The sequence below is a fragment of the Centropristis striata genome, chromosome 19 (assembly GCF_030273125.1).
Source record: "Centropristis striata isolate RG_2023a ecotype Rhode Island chromosome 19, C.striata_1.0, whole genome shotgun sequence".
NCBI lineage: Eukaryota > Metazoa > Chordata > Actinopteri > Perciformes > Serranidae > Centropristis > Centropristis striata.
This window is the reverse complement of record NC_081535.1, coordinates 34,572,040-34,594,449: the sequence shown is the minus strand read 5'-3', so window position 1 is coordinate 34,594,449 and position 22,410 is coordinate 34,572,040. Positions and strand designations below refer to the sequence as shown.

Genomic DNA, 22,410 nt, shown 5'->3' with positions numbered 1-22,410 from the left:
CGGAAGTACAGATACGTCACAGGTTGAAAAAATAAAAGGGAGATTAAGTCCTTTCTTTTATTTTGTATTTCGTCACCAGTGGTGGAACAAGTATTCAGATCCTTTACTTCAGTAAAAGTACTAATACCACACTGTGAAATTACTCCACTAAAAGTAAAAGTCCTGCTTTCAAAACTTACTGAAGTAAAAGTACAACTTTACTACTTTTTTGTTATTTTAAGTTTATTTTGATACTTAAACTTCCTTTTACTTAAGTATTTTTAAATTATTATTATTATTATTATTATCTATATTTTTGTTGACTGACTTCACTTGACTAATACCGGAAAAGAGCAGCGTTTTGGTTATTTTACGTTTAAAAAAATCACCCAAAACGTTAGACGAATACGCAAAATATTCACTTTCTCCTACTCTGATAAAACTATGGCGCCGTTGTTACCTAGCAACATTAAGGCTCGGAGGGCGTGGCGAACATAGATCTAGAATTCTAATCTAACCGACCGTTATTGGCTCTGTGTGATTTAGCGGGAAGTTTGTTCTAGGTGTTCTATATCTATGTGAGTCCGAGCCGGAAGCCCTGTCATGTGACACCAACTTGGGTTAAATCTCGGAGAAGTTCGGCGTTGCAGGAACTTTATTCAAACAATAAACATTATGCTAAAAAAAAAGAGTACTTTTTTGTTATTTTAAGTTTATTTTGATACTTAAACTTCCTTTTACTTAAGTATTTTTAAATTATTATTATTATTATCTATATTTTTGTTGACTGACTTAAAAATCACCCAAAACGTTAGACGAATACGCAAAATATTCACTTTCTCCTACTCTGATAAAAAACTATGGTGCCGTTGTTGCCTAGCAACAGTAAGGCTCGGAGGGCGTGGCGAACATAGATCTAGAATTCTAATCTAACCGACCGTTAGTGGCTCTGTGTGATTTAGCGGGAAGTTTGTTCTAGGTGTTCTATATCTATGTGAGTCCGAGCCTGAAGCCCTGTCATGTGACACCAACTTGTCCAACTCACACTTCCGCTACTTGCGTGTAAAAAGTTGGGTTAAATCTCGGAGAAGTTCGGCGTTGCAGGAACTTTTTGCCCTACTTTCATCACGTTTATGTGCAGTTTAAAAGGCCGGAAGCGGAGCCAAACATACCGTAACTTATCGCAGCACTTTGTTGAAACGTTGAGCAATGTCGACGGCGATCTTATCGTACAATGAGCAGGGAGGAGCGGAGGCTGCGGTGGAAGCGGGGCAGGAGAGCTCCTCCACCTCCTCCAGCTCCGGGGCTGCCTTCGGACTCTTCAGCGCTGACTTTAAAAAGTAAGCTAGCTTAGCATGAGCACCTTTTACTCTCAGTATTGTTAATTTGTGGTCAAGTTGGGTGGTTTGGGTGAACTTTGTGCGGCTAACTTGTAGTTTAGCTGACTTTAAGAGAAGCATGAAGAAGCTAGGTGATGACCACTCTCTGTTAGCTGCTTGGCAACTGTCTAAATGACCTGTTTTATAGAGTTTAGACCACTTTTGCTGGTGTTTTTGACACTTACTGTTGTTATTACATGTTTCCTCTGTGTATAACTGTCGCTTGTTGTGCTAAAGCCGCAAAGCAGAGCAGCTTTATGCAGCTGCAGCATCCAGTTTAAGTTTAACTAGAGGCCTACAGAGGTTATATGGGTTATATGGGTTATATGGGTTATATCCAGAGGTTATATGGGTTATATGGGTTATATGGGTTATATCCAGAGGTTATATGGGTTATATGGGTTATATCCAGAGGTTATATGGGTTATATGGGTTATATGGGTTATATCCAGAGGTTATATGGGTTATATGGGTTATATCCAGAGGTTATATGGGTTATATGGGTTATATCCAGAGGTTATATGGGTTATATGGGTTATATGGGTTATATCCAGAGGTTATATGGGTTATATGGGTTATATCCAGAGGTTATATGGGTTATATGGGTTATATGGGTTATATCCAGAGGTTATATGGGTTATATGGGTTATATCCAGAGGTTATATGGGTTATATCCAGAGGTTATATGGGTTATATGGGTTATATGGGTTATATCCAGAGGTTATATGGGTTATATGGGTTATATCCAGAGGTTATATGGGTTATATCCAGAGGTTATATGGGTTATATGGGTTATATGGGTTATATCCAGAGGTTATATGGGTTATATGGGTTATATCCAGAGGTTATATGGGTTATATCCAGAGGTTATATGGGTTATATGGGTTATATCCAGAGGTTATATGGGTTATATCCAGAGGTTATATGGGTTATATGGGTTATATGGGTTATATCCAGAGGTTATATGGGTTATATCCAGAGGTTATATGGGTTATATCCAGAGGTTATATGGGTTATATCCAGAGGTTATATGGGTTATATCCAGAGGTTATATGGGTTATATCCAGAGGTTATATGGGTTATATCCAGAGGTTATATGGGTTATATCCAGAGGTTATATGGGTTATATCCAGAGGTTATATGGGTTATATCCAGAGGTTATATGGGTTATATCCAGAGGTGGAAGAAGGAGCAAAACTACAGATTAAAAATACTTTGTGTCAATTAAAAGGCCTGTATTCAAAATACTACGTACTTAGGTCAAAGTACACAAGCTTAAAAAACAAACAAAGTAAAAGTATTCAACTTACACCTTAGTCGATTATAACTACTGATGCATTAGTGTCCATCACTTTATTAATGTTGCAGCTTGTAAAGGTGGAGTTAGTTTTGACAACTGGGTAACTTAATTCCAGACCATAATCATAATTTATCAGTTGAATTTATCATATATATATATGTGTGTGTGTGTATATATATATAAGGAGAACAGCAGTCCCTGCATGTTATTCCTATGGTCTAACCCAGTCCAAAAATATCAGCCAACATGTAAACAAATCTATAAACCAGTGTGCTCAGACTTAAATTTGTGATGTCATTATGTATCACAGTGTTTTCTCTACGTATTTGGGGAGTTTGATGGTCCTCCCCAAAGAAAATTTGATATTTTTAATATTAAAAACTTCACATCATTTCTGACCAACATTATTGCCAAATCTGTGTACAGAATTTGGAAAAGCTAGAGTGGATAATGATTAAACAACCCCCCAAAACTTGGGAAAGATGTCCAATGGGAACCAACTTCAACCACTTGCTCTGGGAGAACTAATTTAGCTTTGATGCTATCCACACTGATTTACATTTATGTGGCTCAGGAGGTCAGTACAGCTTGGCTGCTGCACCTCAGCCATATAATATGAGGGAAAGCTCTATATAAAGTATTGCAATGCTCCATAGACAATGAATTATGAAAGATGTGATAGATGACACTGAGAACACCCGGGGGAATGTTCTGAGTACATGGAAATATTTTCTCTTTCTGTTTGTGGGTCTACAGAATCAGTGTCCTGTTCTTCATCTATTGACATTATACTTAAAGGCATCACAAGTTAAGAGACTGACTAATGTGGGTTCTGGTTTTGCGGGAGAGCTCAAACTTTCTTGAGGCATGAAAATAACACATTGCTTCTCTTAATTTAGGTGCCATTGGCCTTTAATCCTTTAATAATCTAAATCTGCAGAGTCACTAAAACCATTGAGAAGATTCAGTGTAGTAAAAAGATAAATATTTGTTTCTGGGATGTTGTGAAGTAGAAGTATAAAGTAGTATAAACTGGAAATACTCAAGTTACATTCCACCATTGGTTATATCTTCTTTCACTTCAAGCCAAAATACTGCACAGTTAAGAACTGGTATTTTTTCCTCCGTTGAGGTATGCAGGGTAAAAAATATTTAGGAGGAACAGATGATGGAATGCATGAGCGTGAGTCAAATTTTCTTTTGATCTGTAAAAACTGTGGTTATTTAAGAGTTAATTCACCAAGAAATGACTCAAGAAAACCCCTGACATGTTCAGGAGTCCACAGGATCAAAAGCATTAATATTTGTCTTGCTGTTCAGTTTAAATTTGACTGGAAAAGAGGGCAAGATGGAGGATTGTAGTAGTATTTTCCAATGATTTATGAATTTTGGTGGAGAAACTGGTGTCTTGCCCAATAAGCCCAATAAAGAACATGCAAAGAAGTGACGTTGAGAAAGGTTCAACCTGATCTATCCAACAATGACTGATGCGTCTTCTAAATAGTAGTAGTGATTTTCTTCAGTTTGCTGATATAACACTTCAGACTGAATGGCCTCCACCTTTCTGTACAGTATTAACGAGCACAAATGAAGTGTCACCTATTTTGGGGAAATCAGGTGTTGGGCCGTCCATTATTAATGACTGAGCTTGTTACTTAGCATACTCTTTATTTTAATATCTCAGAGAAATTTGTGAAAATCCACATACTGACAATCACATTAAATTTGTACCCCAAAACCTGAAAACAATCAATTTCCAAAACTCTACCTTCTATCATGTCTGTACGTACCATCTGGAAATAATTACATACACCTCAGCCTGCAGGTGGAGGACTAACAGCATATAAACATGCTTTATAATGCCTGAGGGTGTTTATCTCCAGCATACTGACTGTGCTGACTGCTGTTAATGACACTGAAGTGCTATGAACCTGTTGAGCAGTGTCATGTACATAATGCTGTTATAGAGCTACAGCCAGGTTTCTACTTGTGACCAGTGGTTTGTTTATGTTAATCAGTATCATATATTATACATGGATTAATTAGATTAATTCTGATTCCTTCCACAACGTGTGAGAAGACTGACCGTTAAGTCTTGTCCATGCTCAGGTAAGAGAGGGGATTTTTTTTATGGCTATTTGATAGCTGAATTTAATTTTAAAGGAAGCTTAGAGGTGTGTGTTAGAGGCTTTTATATAGAGGATCAACAAGCATTTTCTCCAAATGTACATATTCAAAATAAGGGTGCTAGAATTTGTTGTCACATAAGACTCTTTGCACCAAACACACCAAATTAATATCTGATATAGCCATGTTGTCCAAATGCTGGTTCAGCTCAAACTATCCCAATCCCCCTTTATTTGTATAGCACATTTAAACAACACAAACGTCTCCAAAGTGCTGTACATAAAATCAACAATAAAACAAACAATATCACATGCTGTAGAAATCCCTTTGATAAGAAGTTAAGCATTCTCTATATTAACTTTACATCACTATTACTATTCTACACTAGCTTGTCACTTGTTTAATAAGCCTTTCACTTGCATAAAACTGAAAGTGGATTGTCAGCATGTTTTTGAGTTTCAGCTCAGAAACGTTCCACTAGAGGGCAGCCAATCATCACTCTAACCATCCTGTGCTTTTTGTAATTTCTGGTAGAAATCAGTGGTAAACTGCTTTGGTGTGATGCTCTTTGGGTAGCTGAGAAGATCCACACCAGCTCCACATGTGCAGATTTTAGCAGAATATTTAGGCTTAATTCAAACTGTAAATATGTTAAAACATTTAATAAAATCTGGCAAACTTTTGTGTGAGCTTAAACTGCAGCTTCTGATTATTCTGATTATTCTCTGTAACAGGATATTGCCCATTATGAGTGTCATTTTGATGCCAAATTGTTATATTTTGCCAAGTATGCTAAATAGAAGCTCTAAGCTGTCTCACATGACCATCTAGCAGCTAGGCAGCGCTGGTCATATGTTTCTAGGCCTCGTTGGGAAGAGCAGAATGAAACCAGGGACATGAATGATGCTTCTGTTTGTCTGTCAGACACAATTAACAATCCCAACCCTGTACATTTTAAACAGGTCCTGTATAATCTCTATCTCACAAGCTTTGTGCTTCCCAGTTATATTTATGTGGCATATTTGTTCATTAAAGCTTCAAGTTTCAGTAGTTTTAGATGGAGGTCTTGTTCCGCTAAAATAAAATAACGGTTTTGTTGTTTGAAATTCCTGAATGTTTGTCACATGTGAGGAGCGCAGCAGCATTCCTGCAATGTTCTCTAGTTCTACAGGCCTGAGAGCTCTAGGTTATAGAGACATGTGACTCATTTATTATCTGTGACTAAAGACAGATTTCACTGTGGCGGAGTGGTTTGGTTGTATGGATTTGTTATATTAGCAGTTGGAGTTGAGCTGCATTCAAAGTTAGTATTTCGGATCTTTAACTTTATGTTCAAAAGAGGCTGATAAGTTGATTATGTTGGTCTATTACTTAATGTCCTATCCAAGCCTTCTGGCTCTCAGGCCATTTACAATTATAGATAGAGGGACATTTTCTGATTTTAACTCTTCACTTACCATCCTTAGCTCTGCTAACACAACACAATGTATGATGTTCCAATACTGTTAAGGGACTCCAGGCCATTCAAAACATTTTTTTTTAAACATGTTTTTATTTGAAGAAATGAGTATTGATCACAGATATTCAACATACATAATTTTTCTTATTTTCTCCCCCCCCCCACCCATCCCCATCATGCTGTCAATATGGAAAATAAATAAAAAAATTAGATAATGAAAATAAACTTGTGAGTGAGAAGTACACCTCAAATGTTATACAAAAAAAAAAAAAAAAAGTTACAGGCATGAAAATATATACAAGGTTAAAATAATATTGTAATACAAAATAAATCTAATATTGATCTAAATAAAGTTAAACTAAAATGAAAAAAAAATATATATATATACATATACATACACACATACATATACACACATACATATACACACATATATATACATACACATACATACATAAAAAAATATAAAAAGTGGACATCAAGACATTACAAATAGGTTATTTGCCTTCTTTTAATTTTTAATCTTGTGGGAGGGCTGTAAGTTTCTCAAAATAAGATAATAGAGGGGCCCATGCTTCATAGAATTGAAAACATTTTTTAAAAAATCTACCATTTTCACTTTGCAGCGTTATTTAGCCCACTTCCTGACAACATAGCATGACATGGTTTCAACTTTTATATGATAACAGTGCTTTCACTCAAGCTTGATGCATCTCAGACTGTGTACTAAACTCTAAACTAAAAAATGAATGAATGAATGGATTGAAAAATGCAAAATTTCCCCTTTGCCATTATCATGGTGTGATTAGCTAAAAAACACTCTACAGTAGTCATGCACAATGCATGTATTTACCTTATTCACAATCCTTTTTCTGTCAGACTTTTTGTGCTGCTCTCAAACCTTCCATTTGGTAAACTTGTAGAGAGGTGGATCCAGATATTTTAACAAGAACGTGCATATTTTCCCAGACTTCTTGGCCTGCTCAGTCAAACCACAGCTACATTTATTTGACCCCCCTGTTATTGGGAGAACTGTGTGAGTTATTCCTATTCTGACATGAACAAGCATGGTTTTTGGTTTTCACCGTTTCATCTGGGTGCCTACGCTTTAGAAAGTCTGAGTTTTATTGTGTACATGTGCTTCTGTCTGCACACTATATCTGCTAGTTAACTTATCAAGAGGCTGTTTGTTTTGTCTTCTGCTGCTTTCAAGGTCAAGACGTACGAGTGTTCAATCACAACTTTAAAACCAACGTGGATATTTAGTCTTAAAGAGGAAAGATTGTTTGGATAGTTTTGTCTGCTACAGAGAATAATTGGAAAGGAAATTGGTCTGGTGGATATTTGTTTCTATTTCTGTACGATGTGTGGATTTAAAAATGGGTCATAAAGCTGAGCTCTTTCTTTAAATTGATTTAGGAAAAATGTGACTGCATTCCTACATTCATTCACTTCTGAATGAATAAAGGAATACTGTCCACAACTATATTACGCAGAGTTTCATTTCATGAGTTTTAAGTCAAATAAATTATGATTATTTGGCCCCGGATGTCTCACACCAGATAAACTGAGCTAGCTAATAGCCAGATAATTCTTATGTTAATCTTCAAAACCTAAAATTGCTTTGAAATTCAAGAGCTGAAATAGAGTTTTTATTGATGGAAGATGCCATCAGCTAAGACTGACAGTCATCAATACTATTCTGGAAGCATAATAGAGTTTAAAGTCAGTAATAAAGTTTGAAGTTGTCCCAGGAATGATCGGGTGAGTCGGTGAGGATGTGAAAAAAATAAAAATGTAAGTTAGGTTAGGTTTTTTTTTTAGGTTTTATTTATTTGCACAGTTAGAATTACATAAAATGACAAAGATAACATGTAATGTAAAGTGCAGGGGGAGGCAGAAAACCCAGATGGGCTTATTTATTTAAAGCCTCCACCTAAAATTTCATAGTTATTAGAAATAAATAAACTGATAATAGAAAAAACACATGTATAACATCAACAAGTTATAATGACAATAACAAAAACAAAAATGAACATGTTAAAAAAGTGTATTTGTGTGAATTAGTATTTCAAAACAGCAGTTAAATGAGCTTTGAGACATCTTTTGAAGCATTTTACAGAGATGGAGTCCTTTGCCAGATGGGAAAAGGTATTTATCCATCATTTGGTCCCTAAATTGAACAATAAATTGACCTCTGCATGTCAGAAATCTTGGAGGATGAAGATCTAAAGACTGACGTGTTGAATAAGAGTGAAGTTAATATGAATAACAGCAGTAGGTTGTGGTTGTTTCTCTGTGGATCGTCCTATGACAGTAAGGTAGACTTCCTGTAGACCCTAAGCTGAAATAATTACCATCAAATCAAATGTGTTTTGTGTTCACATATAACATCATGGCCCTTTAAGTAAGATGGATACACAAGTGGCACATTAGTGATAGATATTCATTAGGAAACTGCCATGGGTAAATTATATTATTATAATAAATCTCAGCACTGATGGGGAGAAAAGCTCATAATCAGCCCAAAGTGATGCAGATATTTAGCTTTCTGATGTGGTGAGACTGAGTGTGATGCACTCCTGTTTGCTATGGATATTCTGGTGCGTGCTTTAAAAAGGGTTTGCACTTTTTTGCACCGTAGTGTTTCCAATTCAGTGATTACAATTTTGAACTAGCTCTTATTGCACTATACCTTGATTGTTTGCTTTTTACTCTTCCTGTAAGTCGCTTTGGATAAAAGCGTCTGCTAAATGACTAAATGTAAATGTAAATGTAAACTTGGAAACCATAGAAAAAAGGAAGTATTACTTCATGCAACGGCGACTTATTTTAGACACATGAAGATGTTGATTGTGTGAAATCTACATGAGCTTTTGAAAGTGACTGGGGTTTGCTTGAATCAGTCATTTTCTCTGAAAGAGTTTGGAGGAAAATCCTTGTGCAGCATTCCCATCTTGCAGGGTATTTCCTGACATTCAGCCTGGTGCTGTTATCTCTGATGTGGGCCTGTCCTGTTGGCTCTGTGCTCTATGTGCTCTCGGCGGTGTCGGGCTAAAGTGGATTATTGTGCGGTGGAGGTGTTGAAAGCAGCAGAGTGTTTACCCACCAGAGCAGATAAGGCCCTCCTTTCTCCCCTAGAGGGAAGTGACCACGGTCACACACAGACACAGCCACATTCACACACAGAAGCAGGTAGATAGCTAGTAGAGTCTCCAGAGGAAAATCTACATGAATGAGAAGAGAGGACTGAACAAGAGAGGAGCATAACTGAAGAAACATGGACGGCAGCAGCAGCAGAAGAAGAAGAAGAAGAGAATGAGTAGGCACTACCCTCCAGCATGAGTGTGAGCTGCCATTGGAGGAGGTGACGGGGCATCTTGTGACTGTTTTAACCCAGAGAAGAGGAAGGAGCAGTGGATGAATGACAGGCACCAGGCCAGTGGAGCTGCTGCTGCTTTTCTCTTTGACAGTTATGAAGAAGAGCGAGTTGAGGAGACAACTGTAAATAAAGCCAGGAGAACAGGGCACACAGCCTGGAGGAAAGTAATTACCACAGCTCCGTTTCACTCTCCAGCTACTCCAAACACACTTTGTTTGGTGTGTGACTCTATTCTGTAGACGGCTAGCACTCACACACACACACACACACACCAGGAGCTGTGATAGTGTTGGACAGCTGGGAGGAAGCCGGGATGGATGTTGGTTTCTCTGCTCTGCGCTCGGAGGCGGTGGGAGCCATGAGGACGGCGCTGGTGTCTGCTGAGAACCTACAGCTCACTCTGAAGACGGAGCTGAGTCAGGAGGAGCAGGCCCTCACACTCAGCAGGAGTAGCCCCAAGGAGGCGCAGAAAGCCGGGTACTGTAGTCAAACCAGCCTCAGCATGCTGAGGAAGACACTCACCCTGAACTGCCTCTTTTACTTCTTTAGCACAAGTTTTAGTTCAGCTTTGTTGGATGGTGGAAACTCACTTTGTGTTTCTTTCAAAACAAAACCTGAAGAAAACAATGTCTCCTAAGTGACTATGGTTTAAAATGTATATACACTACCGGTCAAAAGTTTTAGAACACCCCAATTTTTCCAGTTTTTTATTGAAATTCAAGCAGTTCAAGTCAAATGAACAGCTTGAAAGGGTCCAAAGGTAAGTGGTGAACTGCCAGAGGTAAATAAAAAAAGGTAAGCTTAACCAAAACTGGAAAATAATGTACATTTCAGAATTATACAAGTAGGCCTTTTTCAGGGAGCAAGAAATGGGTTAACAACTTAACTCTATGGAGTCTTGGGCTATTTTGTCCATTTTTTAATTCTTTTCATGTCTTTGTAAGTCATTTTGTGTCTTTTTGTGTCTTTTTGGTCATTTTGTGTCTTTTTTTTGTCATTTTGTGTCTTTTTTTAGTCCTTTAGTCCAACATAAAATGTGATTTTGAATCTTTTTTTTACTTTCAAAACACTATCATGCTCAATCAAGAATTTTAAATGTTGCAAATGTGCATTAATTTCAGAGTACACTGAGACATTAAACTGCATCATTTTCAATTAAATTCTGGAAAAGTTGGTGTGTTCTAAAACTTTTGACCGGTAGTGTATATATATTTAGATATAGCAAACTTTAAAATGAATTTACTCAAAAGGTTTATTATAGTCGCCAATCATTTTAATTGTTTTATCTCAAAAAGTATAATACAATCAAAGAAAAATACAATACATTTGTTATTTAAAAAGATGGCTCATGGTGTGGCCTTTTCATTCATCCATGTGTCCCCACAAGATTAGAAGATTTAATCTTAAATCATCACATGATATTAAATTTAAGACAATTGGATCATTTTGGTCTTTGGTCTTGTTAATGCACTGACAACACATTTTGATGCTTTTAGTTTATTTGGTTGTCCTGAAAGACTCTATCAGGAGTTGGCTGTTCATTTTGAATTGATACACCTTACTAATAAAACTAGCTACCTAGAGTTAGCTGATAGCTTAGCGTCTACTTTAGGACTCAAAGTTATTTGTTATTGGGGTTTATCCTCCGAAGACCATGAATCTCTCTACAAAACTTCACCACATATTCCTACAATAGTTGTTGAGATATTTTAGACGGGGGGAAAGAAGAAAATGCATTTTTCCATTTAATTCCCAGAAAGATGAACTATCTATCCCACATCTTTTTCCATCTGGTTAAACCTCCTTCAGTGTTTAAAACCTCTGTGTGAAAACAAACAACCTGTGTAGTTGCACAATAACAAAGTGTGTGTCAGCATTAGCTGAGGAATGAGCGTTGTCATTTGGTTTGAGTGCAGGAATTCTAGCAGAAAGTGGTGTGATGCTGCTGTTGCACTGGTAAAGATGACATTCTTGCAGTTTGTTTGGGTGCATTGTTGGCTCCTATAGGTGAAATAATGTCCAGGATCTATAGGAGGAAGTGTGTCTCTTTGCATTTGCACCTTGTAATCTGTGGAGCTGACACAGATGTTGTGTTCATTCAGCTTTCACACTACCTTTGGTCAAGCTTTAACCCTTGAAACGGATTAGTTGGGTCATCTCAGCAGAGCTTCCTGTGCATTCTCTGTAATGTTGACCAAAATATATACACTACCATTCAAAAGTTTTAGAACACACCAACTTTTCCAGTTTTTTATTGAAATTCAAGCAGTTCAAGTCAAATGAACAGCTTGAAAGGGTCCAAAGGTAAGTGGTGAACTGCCAGAGGTAAATAAAAAAAGGTAAGCTTAACCAAAACTGGAAAATAATGTACATTTCAGAATTATACAAGTAGGCCTTTTTCAGGAAACAAGAAATGGGTTAACAACTTAACTCTATGGAGTCTTGGGCTATTTTGTCCATTTTTGAATTCTTTTCATGTCTTTGTAAGTCATTTTGTGTCTTTTTTTAGTCATTTTGTGTCTTTTTTTGCCTTTTTTTTAGTCATTTTGTGTCTTTTTTTTGGTCGTTTTGTGTCTTTTTTTTGGTCATTTTGTGTCTTTTTTTTAGTCATTTTGTGTCTTTTTTTAGTCCTTTAGTCCAACATAAAATGTGATTTTGAATCTTTTTTTTACTTTCAAAACACTATCATGCTCAATAAAGAATTTTAAATGTTGCAAATGTGCATTAATTTCAGAGTACACTGAGACATTAAACTGCATCATTTTCAATTAAATTCTGGAAAAGTTGGTGTGTTCTAAAACTTTTGACCAGTAGTGTATGTACAAGTTACTTTATTTTCTGTTTTCTTTCAGGAATGAAGACCTGAAAGAGATGCTGGAGAGCAACAAGGAGTCGCTCAAACTGGAGGCCATGAAAAGAGTTGTTGGGGTGAGTTAATTGTTTATTGTTTATTGTTAAAAAGATCGCCATTAGCTGTCACCAAAAGTGGGAGGAGCTAGTCTTCCTGGGGTCCACAAGACAAAACAAAAATCACTTCACAATTAAACATTGTAGACATTATTATTATATACGTCATCAGAAATCATTCAGAATAAGTTATTACATTCATATCTATTACATTAATTCTCACTTTCATACAGTAAATATGTTAATTCACTACTCACATATTTAAATAGTGCATTCTCAAGTAATAATTAAAAGATACTTTACTATTCAGTTCACGTATATTCAGTGGGCAATTATTCCAATAACTGATAGCACGATAAATAACTGTTCTCTTTAAGCTGCCTTTTTTAGTCATTTTGTGTCTTTATTATCATTTTGTGGTCAATTTGTGCCTTTTTTGGTCATTTTGTGTCTATTTTTGGTCATTTTGTGTCTTTTTTTGGTCATTTTGTGTCTTTTTTGGTCATTTTGTGTCTTTTTTTTATAATTGTGTGGTCAATTTGTGCCTTTTTTGGTCATTTTGTGTCTATTTTTGGTCATTTTGTGTCTTTTTTGGTCATTTTGTGTCTTTTTTTATAATTGTGTGGTCAATTTGTGCCTTTTTTGTCATTTTGTGTCTATTTTTTGTCATTTTGTGTCTTTTTTTTGGTCATTTTGTGTCTCTTTTTTTGTCATTTTGTGTCTCTTTTTGGTCATTTTGTGTCTTTTTTTTATAATTGTGTGGTCAATTTGTGCCTTTTTTGGTCATTTTGTGTCTATTTTTGGTCATTTTGTGTCTTTTTTGGTCATTTTGTGTCTTTTTTGGTCATTTTGTCAACAATTAAACATTGTAGACATTATTATATATTGTTACATAAGAATGAACCTGATCACATCTGACAATTTGGTTATATAAGAAAACAGGTTGAAAAGAACAGACAGTGTTTCTAAAAAATGTTGTTGTGAGTGCATGGTGGGAATTCACATTCACTGTTATAACTGCATTGTTGTGTGTTATTGTGTTAAACATCAGGTGGATAAAATAGTTATTTTATTGTTTGATCTGTTTTCAGCTGATTGCCAAAGGGAAAAATGCCTCAGAGCTGTTTCCTGCTGTTGTGAAGAACGTTGCCAGTAAGAACATCGAGGTATGACTCTATTAAGAAATGCATCACAAAACCATCATCATTATGTTCTCATGTGACCTGGCATGTGAGTGGGTACTGTGTATGATGCTGCAGAGGAACTTCCTCATTCAGAACAATAGCAGCTCATGTGGGTTGGCTTCACATCAAAGACACCATAATTGATTTTTTGGCAAAGTCAAAGAGATAAGCTTAAAAGAAATGGTCACATAAGAGTAATGAAACAAAGATAAACATGAGGTTATCTAATTGATTTACCAATCATATGTTCCACTGTCTGCACCAGTCATATTAACACAGAGATTCACATGTATTGTTCAAATATGATATCAACAAACTGGTACAGCTTCCCATCGGTTTTTACTAAAGTCAAGTCAAGTCAAAGTTTATTTATAGACATTTAAAAACAACCTCAGTTGACCAAAGTGCTGTACAGTTATTAAAATAGAATACATCATACAAAAATAGGTATAAATAAAAACAATGAAAACAATAAATTACTAAAAACAGTAAAACAATAAAATAAAATAGTAATAAAAGTAAAGAAAAAGTTAAACAAATTCATCAGAATTATTATATTTTAAAAAAGGAAACATAAATATAGGGGTTCATTTTAAAACATGACAGAAATGAATCAATGAATCAATAGAGTATTAGCAGAAATTTGACACTATATATACTTCTGCTACTGCTATAAAAAGTTGGCCTAAGCTTTCCACATCTATAGAACTAAAAATAGCTTTTAAAATAATGCTAGACTGAATATATCAGGTCACTCTGAACATTATCTTTATTGTTTTTATTCAATATGTTGTCATATAGATTCCCGATCAGCTCTCCCCACTTTAACAGCTTTTCTTTGCTCCTTCACTCCCTGAAGTCTTCTCTCTTGATGTTGAACATTTTCTAACTTCTTCCCTCTTACCATTTCATATCTTGGCTGCTACAGAAAAATCAAGTCAAGACAAAAAGTAAAACAAAAACAAAACAGAAGAACATATCCAAAAAGAGAAAAAGTAAAAAAGCAACCAAAGAAAAAGCAATCAAGAGTTCCACCAGTGATGGAAAAAATGTTGGAATATTATACTCAAGTAAAAGTACTTTTACCTAAAATAAATGTGATACTTTTGGTACCAGGGCCTTTTCTCTGTTTGGTTTTCAGGTGAAAGATGGTTTTTACCCCCTCAGTGTAGTCAGGATCCTCAGCTGATCAACAGTTATTGATCACAATGAACAACTTTGTCAGCTGGATGGTGTAGTTTACAGTTTGGTTCTTCTGTCTTTTATTAACTTGGGTCCAGTGAATAAAATGATTGTGGTTGCTATGTATGGTAGCTTTATGGCTATTTAAAAAAAAAGTCATATTTGTGCATGATGTCCCATGTCACTCTAGTGAGATCTGACTCTGACCAATCAGAGCTCACCAGTGTTAGTGACCACCTTTATTGTCGGCTCAGCTCACCTGCAAACCTCCACCAAGGTGCTACCAAAACATGCAATCACCTTTCTAACAAAAGAGTCAGTCAGGTTGAACAGAGCCGTGCCATGCAGTATGAGGCTGTGTGCACCAAAACATTTGTTGCATTTTACCCAAAGCTGAACATTTTTAAAATCTTATAAACCACAAAAAAACAGCCAGCGCTTAACACAGAATAGAAGCTCAGTGTTTAACCCATAGGAACCTATGGTGACACGGTGTCACAAACATTTTAATGTTCTAGTAATGTTCATGTATGTTTTCTCAAGTACATAAGTGTGTTTTTTAGTGTTCTACAGCTACAGTAGCTTGTTGAGAAGCAGTCCACTAAGGCAGTGTTATTTAGATTTATTTATTCTCGATTTATTATTATTTTGTTACTTAAAAACAAATCTGAAATGGAATTTGTTGTCTAACAGCACTATTGAAGTCACACTTTTGATATATGTGGTGGAGATGCAAAGAAAAAGGCAAATTTGTGTTTCTGTAAGCAGAAAATGTGTCTAGTGTATTCATTTAAAAATAAGATATATCATCATAAGGTCCACTTGGTCTATGGTACATCCCCCATAATTTTCCTTTTTAAGGATTACTGGCTCTGGGTTCTTATGGGTTAAGAAATGGCTTCTGATACTGGATTTAATTATTCTTTTTTTCGTTTCGTTTCGTTTCGTTTTGTTTCGTATCTGTTTATTTCGGTCAATACATGTCATCAAAACAAACCAGAAAAAAAAAAAAACATTGATCAAAGTAAACAACATGTAAACAGAGAGAGAAAATTGATAATAGACATTTGGAGCGAAAAGGCTGAAGCAGCTTATTACGCCTTATTACCCTGTTACAACTCAAGTAAATTTAAAAATTAGAAATGTACAATCTGTTATTCATCAACAAAAGAAATAAGCAGTCACAAAAGAGAGAAAAGAAAGAAGCTTATTACTCATTACTCTAACTTATATAAATTAATCATCCTATTTTTAAGTAATTTTTTTAATAAGTTAATGGTATTGCAAGTTTTCAAGTCTTTCTCCAGTTTGATCCATAAATTAACAGCTGTTACTGTGGTGCATGGTGATTTGGTGTTGGTTCTGGTTTTTAACTTTATAAATATACACACCCCTCTGAAATTATAACGGCTTTGTCTTAGATTGAACATTTTCTGAATACAGTCAGGCAGCATGTTCTTTTTTTTATCTTTAATGTAGGATTGACTAGTTTTTTTTCATCAGACAGTCATCATTTTTCAAAGCATGTTCCCTTATCCATCAGTAATAGCACCACTAGTCTTATTTCTTTAGTTCATGCATTATTAGCAGCATAAACATCCTGTAAGACACTCTGGATGTGTGTGTGTGTGTGTTAGTCCTCACACACTAACTCCTGGCAGCCTTTATTGTGAAGGAGCCGCTCCCAGTGAATGAGGAGCACTAAGCAGCAGCTCTAGAGGAGATCCCATGCCCAGAGCCTGTGAATATTGATTAGCAGCAGCAGAATAATCAGGTATGGTGAGGGGCAGCATGTGAGCGGGGGGCCGGCAGCCCGGCATGCAGCCGGAGCAGCTCCAGGCGGGGAGGAGGAGCAGGTGGAGGAGGTGGGAGGAGGTAATTGGGAGCAGAGAGCCCACGGTCACGTCTCCTCTCTCCTCCTCTACACACCAGCTGCTGAGATACTGCAAGTTCCTCTCTCCTCGCTCGCTTTCCTCCTCACACTTTACTCACCTACAGTAAATCTCACTAGAATGGTTCTTGTTTCTGTTCCCACCCTCATCTCTTTCTGCTCGTCACTGTCAGCCTCCATTGATCTCCACTCATTGAAAAATAGCACAAAAACATGACAGAGTTGCGTGATTTAATATCAATGTGCTTTATTTGCTTTAATCATTGCTGCACTTTATTCTAAAACCACATGTCGTATGCTATCGTGAGTGTTTTGCATGTCATGGAACACTTGTGAATGCTTTGTTAAAGTGAGAATAAGAGAAAATAAATTATAAATACATTGAAGTTTGATGCTGAGCCCGTTGTAAAGCCTCTTTAACCCATTGAAGCCTGGAAAGCGTTTACGTCGTTTTGTAGTATTTGTATAAGCTCTCAAATACTTTATGAATTTCATTTCTATCTGCTACAGAGGCTGAAAAATCTATTATTTAGTAGAAGAGTTGACACTTCTGTTGAATTTACAGAAAAACTTCAGGTTTTAGGGGCTTATTTTAAAATCACCCAGAGGTTTTACAGGAAGTTTTAGGCCTCAATGGGTTAAAGTGAAGTATATCTCACTAGAAGTGGTTCTTGTTTCTGGTTCCCACCCTCATCCCTTTACTGTGAGCTTCCATTGATCCCCGCTCATTGAAAAATAGCACAAAAACATGACAGTGTTGCGTGATTTAATATCAATACGCTTTATTTGCTTTAATCATTGCTGCACTTTATTCTAAAACCACATGTCGTACGCGATTGTGTGTGTTTTGCATGTTAAGGAACACTTGTGAATGCTTTGTTAAAGTGACAATAAGAGAAAATAAATGATGAATATATTGAAGTTTGATGCTGAGCCAGTTGTAGAGCCATTAACCCATTGAAGCCTGGAAAGCGGATACGTCGTTTTGTAGTATTTGTATAAGCTCTCAAATACTTTTTGAATTTCATTTCTATCTGCTACAGAGGCTGAAAAATCTATTATTTAGTAGAAGAGTTGACACTTCTGTTGAATTTCCAGAAAAACTTATTTTTTACAGGATTTTAAAAGCTTATTTTAAAATCGCCCAGAGGTTTTACAGGAAGTTTTAGGCGGCAATGGGTTAAGCGCCGACTTAGAGGTTCAAAATGAAATCAGTCATGAGCTTTGTGGTCAGAGGAAGCAGATCCTTGTGGGCAGATGGGTTGTGTCTCCTTTTATAGTGAGTAATGCCGTTAATTCCAGCAGTAATGAGCAGAACGATGATGGAGAACTGTGCTGCAGGTCAATACTCTCTACATTAGAGAGCATGCTGCTGATTACTAATTAAACTCTACCTGAGATTTAACCTTACCCCTGACCTCCACCTGGAACCAGCCCTTCAATGAAATTATAAAGAGTTCCTGAAGTAAATCATCATTTCTAATAAGCACCTTTATTCCACTTCTATTATTTATGAACCTTGGAGGCTGTTAGTTCTTCTTTTTCTTCTTCTGAGAAGTGAATCAGCAGACGGAGCAACCTTTGGCTCCCAGTTCGACCCGTCAGAGAGCAGGACAAATATTATCTCAGGCTTTCCTGCCAGAAAAGAAGAGGTGTGGAAGCCAAAACACAAGCGGCGGGGCAAATAATTCAATGGCAATTTTCTGAAAGGGAACAAAAACGCATAACCTGAAACAACACAAGTGATATCAAACTTTCTATACCAACTTTTTTTCCAGTTCTTGAAATAATAAACTCAAATTTCCCACAGAAAGATTGAACTAAGACACAACTCTTCCAGTTGTTTCATTCATTATTGTTTAATTTTGTTTCTTTTATGTTTTATAAACAACATGCAGAGCGTCCACCCACAGAAACCTGCTGAACTTTTAGATCACAGCTGGTTTCTGATTGTCCCCATGTGTGCATTAATGTATTCTTCCAGCTGCTTCAGTTTATAGCTGTTTTATTTATTGTCCTTTGCAGTTTAAGAAGCTTGTGTATGTTTACCTGGTGAGGTATGCAGAGGAGCAGCAGGACCTGGCTCTGCTCTCCATCAGCACCTTCCAGAGAGCCCTCAAGGTAACATCTCTACTTCTTCTACTGTCTTTCTGTCTTTATTATACACTACTGGTCAAAAGTTTTAGAACACCCCAATTTTTCCAGTTTTTTTATTGAAATTCAAGCAGTTCAAGTCAAATGAACAGCTTGAAAGGGTCCAAAGGTAAGTGGTGAACTGCCAGAGGTAAATAAAAAAAGGTAAGCTTAACCAAAACTGGAAAATAATGTACATTTCAGAATTATACAAGTAGGCCTTTTTCAGGGAACAAGAAATGGGTTAACAACTTAACTCTATGGAGTCTTGGGCTATTTTGTCCATTTTTGAATTCTTTTCATGTCTTTGTAAGTCATTTTGTGTCTTTTTTTTGGTCATTTTGTTTCTTTTTTTTTGTCATTTTGTGTCTTTTTTTTGTCATTTTGTGTCTTTTGGTGTCTTTTTTTGTCATTTTGTGTCTTTTTTTGGTCATTTTGTGTCTTTTTTTAGTCCTTTAGTTCAACATAAAATGTGATTTTGAATCTTTTTTTTACTTTCAAAACACTATCATGCTCAATAAAGAATTTTTAATGTTGCAAATGTGCATTAATTTCAGAGTACACTGAGACATTAAACTGCATCATTTTCAATTAAATTCTGGAAAAGTTGGTGTGTTCTAAAACTTTTGACCAGTAGTGTAAGTTACATGGTAAAAAACTGTCTTTCTTGCTCTTTCTCCTTGTGTCGGAGATGATGTCTGTTTTTTTGTGTTATTTATCTGATAATAATGTTATTGTGGTTCATAATCTCCACTGGAAAAGTTGCATATGATTGCTGACCTCAGTTTACTGTTAAATGATTCAAATACAGTAATTATTAATCATATAAAACGTTTTTTCAAACACTGAAACCAGATTTTTTCTCCTGTATCTCTGGCAGGATCCGAACCAGTTCATCCGAGCCAGCGCGCTGAGGGTCCTGTCCAGTATCCGGGTCCCCATCATAGTCCCCATCATGATGCTGGCCATCAAGGAGGCTGCCAGCGACCTGTCCCCCTACGTCAGGAAGACCTCGGCCCACGCCATCCAGAAGCTCTACAGGTACACATGCAACAACATGCTGATATGGCTGCTAGCTGCACTCGTTAGCTTCACTCGTTAGCTCCACTGGCTCTCCTCTCCACCTCATTCCTGAGCAGTTCATACAGTAAATGTCGAGTAATGTTGATAAAAAGGGTTTTGCCCTGCAGTTATCTGGCTCTTATCAGCCTGGTCTTTCTCAGACTGGCATGCATCAAAGAATGTAAATGAGAAAAGTAGTAAAACTCAACTTGAATAGATGTGTTACTGTCTAATATAATGGTTGATATCAGGTGGCAGTTCTTTACAAAACTAGGGCTGAACTCTCACCCTGTACTAGAATAAGATAGAGAACACTTTGTCTTACATACATACATACAGTACAGGCCAAAAGTTTGGACACACCTTCTCATTCAATGTGTTTTTCTTTATTTTCATGACTATTTACATTGTAGATTCTCACTGAAGGCATCAAAACTATGAATGAACACATGTGGAATTATGTACTTGACAAAAAAAGTGTGAAATAACTGAAAACATGTCTTGTATTTTAGATTCCTCAAAGTAACCACCCTTTGCTTACTAGAATATAAGACATGTTTTCAGTTATTTCACACTTTTTTGTTAAGTACATAATTCCATATGTGTTCATTCATAGTTTTGATGAATCTACAATGTAAATAGTCATGAAAATAAAGGAAATGCATTGAATGAGAAGGCGTGTGTCCAAACTTTTGGCCTGTACTGTACATACATTTGTCTTTGTTTTCATGTGCAAAACCTGATATTAAAAGGGTCATCACAATCATCCACCGAGACTGGACACATTAAAACACATTTACATAAAAACTAAATACTAATGAGGACTGACTCAAGGTTAAATAAATAATAAAAGATATAAAGTTCTGTATGTAGAGGCAGCATGCTGGCTGACCTTACTATGTACTGAACTTTATTTGTTTAGCACCATTTTATTTAGTGTCTGAATTCTTAGTCTGATTTTCAGGCTCTCTCTCTCTATATATATATATATATATTACCTTTTAAAATTCCCCACAATGAAATGGAGGAACTAGTGACCAAGGGTTTTGTATCTTTATGTCAGAAAATAGTGAAAGGTGCTGGCTATATATTCCCAAAACCAAAGATGATGAATTCATATTGCTTGTTGTTTTTTTTTCCAACTAAAAGTCTAAACTCCCCAAACATTTAGATTACAGTCAGTTATGAGTTACGAGTAGATGTTTTAACGTTTGGACTTGAAAAAGACATAAAACAATGAACTGATAATCATAATGGTTGAAGATAAATGTATCCATAAAATGACTTGTTGCAGCTCTGGTCCATGAACACTACAAACATGATGATGTGTCCCAAATGTCAGTTTAATGTTGACTACAGCAGCGTTCTCATTAGGTTTGTTGGATCCACATGTTTGGCGAGAGGTTCGAAGGTTTTTTTTCAATAAAAATATCTGTATTTCACATAATGGACCAATATTATTACGACTTCTGTGTTCACAAAGTTGGAAAGGCTTCTGTAGAGCAAATAATACATTAATGTCACCCAAAAAGCTCAAACAGAATTAGTTAAAGAGTTCTGCTGGGACCAACTAGAACCATTGGAAATGTCTTGGCTGCTGCACCTTACAAGCTTTATACTGGTAGCTATAGAATAAACTACTGTATATACACTACCGGTCAAAAGTTTTAGAACACCCCAATTTTTCCATTTTTTACTGAAATTCAAGCAGTTCAAGTCAAATGAACAGCTTGAAAGGGTCCAAAGGTAAGTGGTGAACTGCCAGAGGTAAATAAAAAAAGGTAAGCTTAACCAAAACTGGAAAATAATGTACATTTCAGAATTATACAAGTAGGCCTTTTTCAGGGAACAAGAAATGGGTTAACAACTTAACTCTATGGAGTCTTGGGCTATTTTGTCCATTTTTGAATTCTTTTCATGTCTTTGTAAGTCATTTTGTGTCTTTTTGTGTGTTTTTTAAGTCTTTTGTTTCTTTTGGTGTCTTTTTTAAGTGTTTTGGTGTCTTTTTTTGTCATTTTGTGTCTTTTTTTGGTCATTTTGTTTCTTTTGGTGTCTTTTTTTAGTCATTTTGTGTCTTTTTTTTGGTAATTTTGTCTTTTTTTAGTACTTTAGTCCAACATAAAATGTGATTTTGAATCTTTTTTTTACTTTCAAAACACTATCATGCTCAATGAAGAATTTTAAATGTTGCAAATGTGCATTAATTTCAGAGTACACTGAGACATTAAACTGCATCATTTTCAATTAAATTCTGGAAAAGTTGGTGTGTTCTAAAACTTTTGACCAGTAGTGTATATATAGTGGGCTGAGAGGAGGACTAGTCAGTAACAGTAAACATGCTTCATATTCTGAGCACACAGAGGAACATAATCTAATTTGTAAGTTCATCAAGTTTTCATGTTCTGTCAATAATTCTTTAACTGAC

The 22,410-nt window shown here is 36.0% G+C and overlaps 1 protein-coding gene across 2 annotated transcripts in view; it reads left to right on the top strand.

Moving 5' to 3' along the window:
• Window positions 1-1,014: 1,014 nt before the first annotated feature.
• Window positions 1,015-22,410, top strand: part of ap3b1a (adaptor related protein complex 3 subunit beta 1a) — an 88,564-nt gene continuing 67,168 nt past the window's right edge. The window contains exons 1-5 of one of the 2 annotated variants that reach the window (XM_059357783.1): window positions 1,015-1,319; window positions 12,479-12,554; window positions 13,625-13,699; window positions 18,816-18,911; window positions 19,804-19,964. In XM_059357783.1, the coding sequence (XP_059213766.1) occupies window positions 1,189-1,319; window positions 12,479-12,554; window positions 13,625-13,699; window positions 18,816-18,911; window positions 19,804-19,964 (539 nt within the window). In that variant the 5' untranslated portion in view covers window positions 1,015-1,188. Of the gene's footprint in view, window positions 1,320-9,621; window positions 10,104-12,478; window positions 12,555-13,624; window positions 13,700-18,815; window positions 18,912-19,803; window positions 19,965-22,410 lie in introns of those variants that run through there. The other variant, XM_059357784.1, reaches the window with a different exon arrangement.